The sequence below is a fragment of the Netta rufina genome (assembly GCF_964035555.1).
Source record: "Netta rufina genome assembly, chromosome: 9".
In the NCBI taxonomy this organism is placed as follows: Eukaryota; Metazoa; Chordata; class Aves; order Anseriformes; family Anatidae; genus Netta; species Netta rufina.
The window spans coordinates 18,812,729-18,823,415 of NC_140132.1; the positions used below are offsets into that span (position 1 = coordinate 18,812,729).

Consider the following 10,687-nt stretch of genomic DNA (forward strand, 5'->3'; position numbering starts at 1 on the left):
TGTTTATTTTGATAAATACTGTACAAAAGTTGCCTGCAAATATTAAAACATTTTCCTCTTCGCTCTTTGAGTCTAGCTCTAAATATTATTGGTAAAGACTTTTGCAAACTTTCTGCAAAGTTCCTACCGTTTTCACTAGAACTTTTTAAAAGTTTTGTGTAGTTGCTTCCCCTCCAAGCTCTATACAAGTTCCTCGTCGGTTTTATTTCTGCCCCCCCTCCCCCGCCCCCGGTTTTCTCTGTACAAAAATAGTCCAAAAAAAAAAAAAAAAGTCCAGAATTTCTAATAAAAGTTTTTTTGTTTGTTTGTTTTGTTTAGTTTTCCTCCCCCCACCCCCCCCGCCCCTCCGCCCCCCCAGCCCCTTTGTCTTACATATGTGATAGAGGGAGTGTGCCATTAATGGCTGTGCCAGGAACAGGTGCACTCTGGTAGTGTTGGGACATATGAAGTCTGCTTGGGGCAGCTGGTTCTGGTACTTCAGCACCTGGTAGATACATGCTGATCATGTCCCGAAGGTCCCCAGCTTGGCAAGGAGCCCTTGAATGAGACGACGAGGTGACTACGGGGGGACTGGAGCTGGATTCCGTCTTGACCACCGAGCCCATGGAGCCCAGGGCCATGCCCGGGGTCCCTTGCTGGGAGTACGACATGCTGTAGGTAGGCGATCCGTTCATGTAAGTCTGCGAGCTGGTCATGGAGTTGTACTGCAGGGCGCTCACGTCGTAGCGGTGCATGGGCTGCATCTGCGCCGCGTTGTGCGCGTTCAAGCCCGGGTGCTGCGGGTAGCCGAGCTGCTCTTGCATCATCCCATAGCCTCCGTTGGTCCAGCCGTTCATGTGCGCGTAACTGTCCATCCTCTGGTTCACCCCAGCTCCCAAGGTGGCCCCAACCCCTACCCCAGTCGTCATGGTATTGGTGCCCGGTGCCAGTAAGCCCCCTGGCAACGTGTACTTATCCTTCTTCATCAGGGTCTTGGTTTTCCTCCGGGGTCGGTATTTATAATCCGGGTGCTCCTTCATGTGCAGAGCTCTGAGCCGCTTGGCTTCGTCAATGAAGGGTCTCTTTTCCGCCTCGGATAAAAGTTTCCACTCGGCCCCGAGCCGCTTGCTGATCTCGGAGTTGTGCATCTTCGGGTTCTCCTGGGCCATTTTCCGCCGCTGCCCGCGGGACCACACCATGAAGGCGTTCATGGGGCGCTTGACCCGGTCCGGGCTGTTCTTCTGGTTGTTGGCGGCCGAGTTGGAGTTGCCTGTGCCTCCCCCCGAAGTTTGCTGGGGGGCGGGAGGTTTCAGCTCGGTTTCCATCATGTTGTACATTCAAACTACTTTTGCCTGGAACCAGCCTTGAGCAGAGAAGCGAGGAGCAGCGGCAGCAAAGTCCCAAGCCGGACTTTTTTTTTTTTTTTTCCTAGGGAGGGGTATGAAAGGGGGGAGGGGGACTCCCCAAAACCACACTTGGATCACGATCAGAATCTTCCTCTTCGCTGATGGATTAATAATGCTAATAACTGCTATTATTACCGCCGGAGCCTTGCTTTTAAAAAACTTCTTCTTCCTCCTTTTTCCCTTTTCTCTGCCTGCCTCTCTCTCTCTCTCTCTCTCTCTCTCTCTCTCTCCACCTCAGTCTTAAAGAGCCAGCAAACTACTTTACCCCCTTTTGCAAACACACACACTCTCTCTCTCTGCCTTGACAACTCCTGATACTTTTTTGAACAAGTTAATAGACAACCATCCATGTGATGGGGGCTTGTCAGGGAATAAATGTGTTCGCCCCGGCCAATCAGCGCTCGGCGGCTCCGCCACTGAGGACAAGTCTCTACCCCTGGTTTTGCATGAAACGGGGCGGGGGCTCGGAGCCGCCGGGACGGCTCGGCGGGGGGGGGCGGGCCCAGAGGCGGCCCAGGCAGCCACTGGGAAGCCTTTGTAGCTCCCCTTCCAGCAACAGGTCACACACGCCTTTTGGAGGAAGTGGGTAAACAGCATTGTTGCGACGTTTTTTTTTTTTTCCTATTTTTTTTTTCCTCCCCTTTCCCAAGTTGGTGTTGGCTTGAGGCTGGGAGAAGCCGTGGGGGGAGCGCGGAGAGGGAAAGGCCTCCCCCCAGACTTCCCCCTCCCCAGCCTCGGCCTCCCCTCGGCCCCCCACGCCCCACTGCAGGCACCCCCCCGGGACCGACGGGGTCCCGCATGGGCAACGCTCACCCCACCCGTGGGGCCGGGGTCTCCCCACCCATGGGGTGCTCGGAGGAGCGGAGCCCCCTGCCCGCTGCCTCCCCGCCGGGGAGCCGAGGCCGTTCCGCACAGCCCGGGGTGCGCCCCCTCCGTGTCCGCAGCACCGAGCCCTTCCTCCGGTCTCACGGTGCCGGGGAGACTCGGCACAATGGGGAGGGGACCCCAAAAGTCCCCCCGCGGAGCACACACGGCGGGGCAGGGACCCGCGGCGGCCCAAGGCTGCCCCGCGCCCTTTGTGCGGGCGGCGCTGGGTGGGCGCGCCCGGCGGTACAAATAGGTAGTTTTGTTTCTCTTCTTGTCGCTACACGGGGCCGCACAAAGCCCCGGCTAAGTTTACTTCCACTCTCTTGTTGGGATCTTTGTTGCTAAAACGCACTTGACGACAAAGGAAGGAGGGGAAAAGAGGACGCCGAGCGGGGGGGAGCCGCACGCCGGCCCCGCTCAACCCACGCCGCCTCCTCCTCCTCCAACCCACCGGGGCCTGGGCTGCCCCTCCCGGAGGTGGGAGCCCCCCCGGGGGTGCGAGCAGCCCCCGGGCCGGGGGGCGAGGGGCAGGGGGCGCCCCGGGACCGGGCACCGCAGGCGGGGGCCGGGGCCGCGCCCGGGCGCCCCGCACGGTCCCAGCCACGGCGCTGCGGCGCCCCCTGCCGGCCCCACCCGGCCCCGAGAGATGCCCGGGGGGGAGGTAGGAGGGGGGTTGGGAAGGGCCCGAGTTATTACACCCCTTCCAAATCATCCTGCTGAACAACCTCCGTGCCATCTTTGCGTGTGGGGATTATGCAAATAAATCCTATCGGGTTTAATGCGTTTAATTCGGAGATAGGGATAGAGCCGGTAGATAAGTGATAGGTTAAAGCGGCGAAAAAAATAGGTGCAAATTACGAGATGAGGGATGTAAAGGGGTTCTGATTGTCCGGCCGCTCCTGAGGGCACGGCGACTATTTACTTTCGTATTGTTTATGCTCGGGTCGGCAGTTGATAACGCCATGCCAAATAATAATAATAAAATCTTAGGGATAATTAAATTGAAAAAAAAAAAAAAAAAAGAGGGGGTGGGGTGGGTGGCTTTGGTGTTTGTTCAGCGTAATAAAGTGATACCGGAGGCTTGGTGGTGCACAGGCAGAGCGAGGCTCTGGCTCCGGCTGCTGCCGCGTGGGGTGCGCAGCGCGGGGACCCGCAGGAGCAGGGCGGCGGGGGCTGCGCTGTGCCCGCCGGGGGCCTTACGGGGCCTGGCCCCTTTCTAATTGCATTTATCCTCCGAATAAAGGCTGGGAAATGCCTACCAATTGTGTTATCGGGGAGTATTTACGGCTTTATTTTAATTAACCGTTTTAATTATCGATGCAATAAACTATCTGTCCGGCGTGGATACATACTAACACGCCGTAGGAAAGAAGGTGAGGGCGATACAGCTCCTTTAGGGCATTTTCTGCCTTTTCTCTGGGGTGTGTGGGGTTGGGTATATGGACACACGGCCGGGGAAGCACGGACAGCCCGGGTTGCAGGCTGGAAAATAAGAAAGATGAAATGGTCCCCCGGTTTTCTGTATTAATGACAATAACAACAGCACTCTGCGGAAGAATATAGCCACGTTGAAAGGGAGGCCTGCGGAGGGATGGTTTAATCTGAGTGGATTTAAAAAATCGTTGCCTTTGGTATAATTTATGGAAATGAAAAGTGCTTACATTAAACAAATAGTCTGCAAATGTTCTCAGTGATGGGCTTTACGGCACATGCACTCTTATTTCCAGGTTATGAGTTTCTTTAAAGAAAATGAATGTTAACTACTTGGATTTTGTGTATTTATTGTTCTAATAACCGCCGATTTCTCTAAAAGCCCTGAGGATACAACCTATCGTGTTAACTGTATCGGAAAGAATATACACATTTTCATATTATTTTTTTTTTCTGAACCTGCTAGTAACCAATCTAAAGCAAACTATTAAGCAGTCTTGTGGAGATGGAAGATTGCAGCTCCATTTTTTGTCCTTAGCTGCAAATAGAGGTTTAACTTGCAGTAATTAGGTGAGAACTAGCCAAGCATCTTACTATTATGATGCTTGTTAAAAACGCTTCTTTTCTGCATCTGCATTTGAGTGTGTTCCCCTCCACTCTTAATCTTCTTATGGAAATGAAGGCGAACGGCAGGGAACCTGCAGAGACTTAGAGAATGTCCTTGTTAACTGGAATTTCTCAGCATTGCTAATTAGCAGAGTTTGACGACCACCAGTATTGGGGAAAGCTCTGTTTAGCCACTCACAAACCCTTCCGAGGAAGAGCAGACTAATTTTATTTTGTAATTAAAATCTGAAAAGGGCCCTATTTGACAGTTAGGGCTATGAGAGTTTTATCTCCCTGTGAAATAATTACTGCCTTGATAACTCAATTTTCTGCAAAATGTCAACTGTGAGCTCCAAAAGTTTTAATTTCATTACGTTTAAAAAAATTCAGAAGACGAAAACGCGCAGAGAAATTTCCTCCCCCCCACCCCCCCCGCAGGAGCTCAGGAGCTGAAGTTCGCCCAGGACGTTTCGGCACACGAAGCCAAAGCCAAATTTCCCATCCCTGGGGAATTTCAGAAATCACACCGTGGGTTTGTGCTACTCTCCCGTGACAAACGTGGGGAGAGACACCCTCCAATGCCAAAAATGATAATAATAATAAAAATCGAGTGGGTACGGAGCCCCTTTTCCAGCCCCCTGCCCTCTCCGCAGTGGCAGAAGCGCCCCATTTGCTCAGCCAAAGCAAGCTGGCATAGCGACGGGCGCAGACCTAGCGACAACCTTGGGCACCGGCAAAAAAAAATAAAATAATTAAAAAAAAAAAAAAAAAAAAAACCACCAAAAAAATACCAAAGCACAAGCTCAAATAAACTTCACGAGTTCCAAGTTCGCGGGGCCGAGGGGCAGGGCCGGCCCCGGACCCCAGCGGGGCTCCTGCGCCCCCCGCCCGGCGGCCCGGGGCCACCCCTCTCGGCGGGGCCCGAGGGGCAGGGGCGGCCGCTCGGGGAGTCCTGGGGACCCGAGCCGCTGGGGCAAGCGTAATCCACTCTGCTTGCGTTCGGGATATATTTTTTTATTATTATTTAAAACGGTTTAATCTGCTTTTTGTCCCTGCCTGTCCAGCAAGTAGCCCGATTGTCGCTCTCAGAAGTGGCATTACACGTACAAGCGGTCGAGGGGGGCGAGGCACCACCGCCGCATCCAGCCCCAGTTTCGCCCAATAATTTCCCTCAAGGGCTCTGAGGACCCTTGAAAGCTGGGGAATGCGGAGGGAGCTCCGCGACCCCTTTCATCCTCCTTCTCCCTAAGGCAGCCGCGGGGCGAGCACACGTGCGGCAGGGCGGCAGCGCACGGCCCCGCCGCTCCCGAGGATGCCCGGGGATGCTCGGGGGACCGGCGGGGACCGGGGGTGACTGACGGGGACCGAAGGGGACCGAAAGGTGCCGGCGGGGAGCGGTGTGCCCTCCGAGCGGCCCCTCTGCCACCTCCCCGCCCAGCGACTGCCGCCTGCATGGGCTTTCTGCTGCTGTTTTTTTCAGGGCGTTAAAAAATAAAAATAACAAACAAACAAAAAAAGATTTTAAAAAGGAAGAAAAAAAAAAAGAAAAGAAAAAAAGAAGGAAAAAAATGATAGCGAGGTTAAAAAAGAAAAACAACAACCGGCTCCACCTTTCTTCAGTGCTGTGAGAAGCGAAATTAATAATAATAATAATAATCATAATAAACCTCGGATGCTGGGACGAGTTTCTCGTACACAATAAACAGCAGAACAGCCGACTGACATGCACACACAGCACCTCTCAAAGTCGCTTTCAAAAGGCTTCTCAATAAACGGAGAAGCCGTCTGTCCAAACACGCTTCCAGGACTCTTCATAAATAGCCAACAGCCTCCTCAAACTCTGCGATTTTTCCCTGCTTCTGAAATACCACTCCCTGGACCTCCTTCCCAGAGGAGAGCAGAATGGAAGCCGTTATTTTTTCTTACATGACCTTAAAAATAAAACAGAAAATCAAGCACCAGTGGCGAGGATAAACTCGGGAATTACTGCACAACATAACAGGGTGAAATTACAGTTGGAAGTAGGCCCTTTGCCGGGGAGGCAGCCCCCTTGAGCAGGATCCTTTTTGGCAGTCTATTTAAAGTTATCTTTCCTTCCTAGTTTCATAAGAACAAATGAGTTTTCTTTTCCCATTGTAGTTGAATGAACTCATGTATATTAAACACAAAACCCCTCCTGAAGAACGCTAACTGCTTTGCTTAAACCCACAAAGGCACGAAAATCCAGAATTGAAGGTTTCCAATTCCTGAGTAAGTCCCCTTAACTCTCTCAGGCTCACAGGAGAGAGAGGTTGGGACATTTTCTGAAAGTTTTAATGCCTGGAAGGTGCTATCTTAAACAGAAACGTGTCTTTTGCTAAAGCTGAGGTTCCTATTTTCTTTCTCTCGTTCCCCCTCACCACCTTTGTATTGACATAAGAAAAAAAAATGGTGTTAAAATGGGTCTGTTCATGGGATCACACGTGTCGCCCTAATCAAATGAAGTCCTTTTTGGCCCCAGAGCAGTTTTGATGGAATTATTCCGGCTCCTCCATTGAATTCACAACGTTTCCCAAAGAAGCTCTCGCACTTTCAATGGGAACGCCTGAGACAGAGCCTGGGGTGCTTCAAGGTTGCTCCTCTCCCCAGCGCACCTCAAATCCTGGAATCCCGAGGTATGGCTTGAAAAATACATTTAAAAAAATACAGAAAAAGAAGAAAAAAAAAAAGCAATCCCATTCCAGCGATCCTCAGATCACTGACACGATCGCCCATAATGGAGCCAAGACGGTGACTTTTATCTCGCTGTTCCTCATAGTCCTTAATTTGGAGCTCATTGACAGGACAGCCGGTAATGACACTTTCAGAACTGTTATGGTCTGGAGTGACAATCTCTCCATCTCGCCCATGGTTTATTGACACCATGGGCTCATTGTGTCAACTTAGGCTTGTGATTTCAGAATTCTCCAGTGACGGGCTCGTTGTGGGGATTTTAATTCAAATTATAGACTAGCTGTCTATACTGTGAATTCATATTTAGACGGCGCTTAATCGGAGCAGAGAGACGGCGCTATAAATAATACCGCCACCACTTCCCATGTGTCTATCTACGGTCCTTCACCCAAGAATGACCTAAGGGAGCTCGAGAGGGAGCTGGGGGTGCCTCATAGGATGCTCCCAGCATCCTGCATCCTGCGCCCGGCCATAGGCCAAGGACGCGTGTGCACCCCGCGGGGACAGGGCAAGTTTTGGGGGCGCAGGAAGACCTGTCCCCTTCGGGGCTGGGGCAAGGGGGGTCGCAGCCCTCTCTGCCTGGACATCCTGGGGGAGCGTGGCTTCTTCCCCCGCTTCAGCCTGAGAAAAGCGGGGCGAAGGGGGGCACCGGGGGTGCCAGTCCCTTGGCTCCCCGTGCCCAGGCAGCGCTGCCGGAGGAGGGTGCTCGCAGCACCCAGGTGCCACAGAGGGGCGGGGAGGGGAGAAAGGGAGGGGAAGGAGGGAAAAAGTGGGAAAAGCCGCCCTGAAAACTGGTATTTAAGGTCGCTTTTCGTGTTTCTTTCTTCGAGTCTCCCCTTCCGCTGCTCTGGAGAGAGAGCTGTGGGAAATAGCGGCATCCAAAAATCTCTCCTTCCAAAAGACCGAAGTAAGCTGCAGATGCACCTTTCCCCCGACTGGAAAAGAGCGAGAAAGAGCCCGGGGCTGTCCCCCCCCCCCGCTGCCAGGTGTCTGCCCACCGGGCCGCGGCCCCCGCTCTTCTCCCGTGGGTGCCGTCGGGCTGCGAACCCAGCCCTGAAAAAAGGCGCATTTTGGTTAAAGTCGTCACTCGGGAGCTTCGACTTTCTATGCCAGTTTCTACCCTTGTTAAGGGGGGTTTACGACCCGTTTATAGCCCCCCTCACAACTGTTGTTCCTAAGGGGAGCACCAACTGCACCGCTCCTGGATCTGGGTTAATCATTCACGCTTCGGCAGGAGTCACTGCGGTTTTGTGCAGTGTCTTCTGACGTGAAAACGGGTGTACCAACCGCTCTTTATTTTGTCCGTTTCCTGTAGTAATTGACATATAATATCTCTGTTTATAGCTCGTTTGACAGATCTATACAGATGTATATTTTTGCTTAATTTCGGAGTTATATATACCAACGCATGCCAACTAAAGAAACAGTAAAGGAAATCTGGGAATTCCGTTGTGCGGGAAATCTGTGCTGGGCTTTTGCTATTATTTATAGAAAATGCTATGTCTTTAGTTTGGGCGCTCTTACTACAGAATTGCCTTATTAAGAGTCTCAAGCGGAGATCAAACCTAGAGAATGGGGAAAGTCTACTCAGCGCGACAAACAATCCTTAAAAAACGCTGTTCGTATAATTTCCAAAGTGAAAAGTTTATTGTGAGACCCACAGCCATGGGATTCATTTAATAGAAAAATTGCGGCGCTATGACTTGCGACCAGGCTATCAACAGGAGATACAAAATAACCCCAATTTAGCAGAAATAATTTGGTTTCCATTAGCGTTTCTCCTCGCACGCAAGACGCACAAAGTGGGTTCGGCGTTACTGCAACGCGCGGACTCAGCCGCTAAATGCTCTCCTCGGAGCTGTGCAGGTGCCTCCGAAATAATTCACCTAAATCACCTCAAAAGTTGGTGGCAACGCAGCAGTTCATGTATTTTGGCTAATCGATTTATATCAACCGGCTTTCTTTTTAATCTGTCAACTCAGTAGGAAGACAAACCTCACTCCAAGCATTCATTCCAGACAAGGCTTCTTCTTTTTCCAGGAATTTGGGGGAGGGGGGGGGTTATTTTGCTCTTTTTTGGGGGGAGGCGGGGGGAAACGACTTACAGCTCCGCGTTTCCACACATGCCATTTTACACGTTTTTTCCCCTAACGAAACGGAAACGTTCCCTCTGCTCACAAGCAGCACCTGTCAGTGCCGACTCCTTTAGGACCCCTTGGGATGCAAACACCAACCCAAGCCTCCGGCAGGCTGGGATTTATCCTGGCCGCACCGGCACGCCGGAACTGGGCAGGAGGAAAAGGCCACCCTTATTTTTAATTTTCAGCCCTATGCTGCCAAGACCCACGTTGGTCTTTGCACGCCGGCCGGCCAGCAGAGCACAAGCGGTCCCGCAGCAGCAGCCCTGTTCCTCGGAGAGCAAAAGGCACGGCCATTTCTGCCGGGCCTTCCCCAACAGGGCGCAGCTACAGCCCGGTGGCATCATCCCCGTGTCTGTCCGTTCTCCCTCAAAGCGAGCAGCTCGGGCAGGAGGCTCATCCCTTGCTCTCCGCGCTGGGCTTTTTTCGGGGTTTGCCTTACGAAGCCCAGCGGCTCGGCGACACCGCCGGGCACCGCTCCTCGCCCGGTGCCGCGCTCCCCGCGCCGGTTTGCGCCGCGCAAGTTCCGCGGGCAGCGGCGGCTCCGGGCGCTGCCGACAGGGGGAGCTGCCAGCCGCCCGCCGCGGCCCCGGAAGGGGGGGAGCCCGGAGCTTAGCGGGGTCGAGTACAGATCTTCAGTCTTGGGGGATAAAAAGAGATTAAAGGCTAAATTCTTTTTTTTTTTTTTTTTTTTTTTTTTTTTGTATCAATTTTAACCAACTACGAAAACGTAGAGCTTTTTATCCTTTGATGTTTCCCCAGAAAGAAACTGTTATATATCGGTCGTGAAATTACATCGCTTCGGAGCCAGCGCGGAGTGGTAAAATAATTTAATTAAAAATAATAATAATATGAGGACCCGAGCTTCCGCAGAGGCACTTCAAGGCTGACACATGCCCCTCCGTCTCCCCTCTCCCCTGCTCTCCCAGGGCTCGCCGGCTTGTTCGATGGGAACAATTAGGAGCGGCACCGACCCCCGGCAGCCTGGGGCTCGGCTCCCCGTGCGCCCCGGGCTGCGCCCCCCTTTCCCCGCGGGGCCGGCTCCGCAGAGGCGGGGTGCCGCACAAAGGCCCGCCGCTAAAACCAGGCAGCAGCCGCCGGTCTTTTACCATATTAAGCATAAATCAAATTGTAACCGGCTACCCACTTTCCCCCTACTACAAAAACTCTTCACCTGTATTTAAATAGCACGTCTTTAATTACAGCAGTTGGGGATGTATGAGGCTGAAATGAAATTAGCAGTCATTACCAGTCCTTTAACTCTGTGGTGCTTTTGATCAGCACTAAATTAGCTTTCCAGTCCTAACAAAGGCTCTATAGCAAGCAGTGGGCTGTAAATAAGACAGCTCGACCTGCCCTCAACACCTTTTCTCTTGTCAATCACAGCTCTATCATTCAGCCCAAGATTAACCTTTATCTACCAAATTCTTACCCCCCAAAAAAGAGGAGGGGGAGAAGAGGGGGGGAAAATCCAACCTCAACTTTGCTAACTGTAACTAAAAAGAGCTTCCCTTTAAATGGCATTATAACGAGCCCAAACGTCAAAAT

At 52.3% G+C, this 10,687-nt stretch overlaps 1 protein-coding gene across 1 annotated transcript; it reads right to left on the minus strand.

Moving 5' to 3' along the window:
* Positions 1-368: 368 nt before the first annotated feature.
* On the minus strand, positions 369-1,316 carry SOX2 (SRY-box transcription factor 2; the record flags this gene model as incomplete). The annotated part of the gene is made up of 1 exon (XM_084292367.1): positions 369-1,316. One exon carries the CDS (start codon positions 1,314-1,316, stop codon positions 369-371), a length of 948 nt encoding a protein of 315 aa, XP_084148493.1.
* Between the last annotated feature and the right edge of the window lie 9,371 nt (positions 1,317-10,687).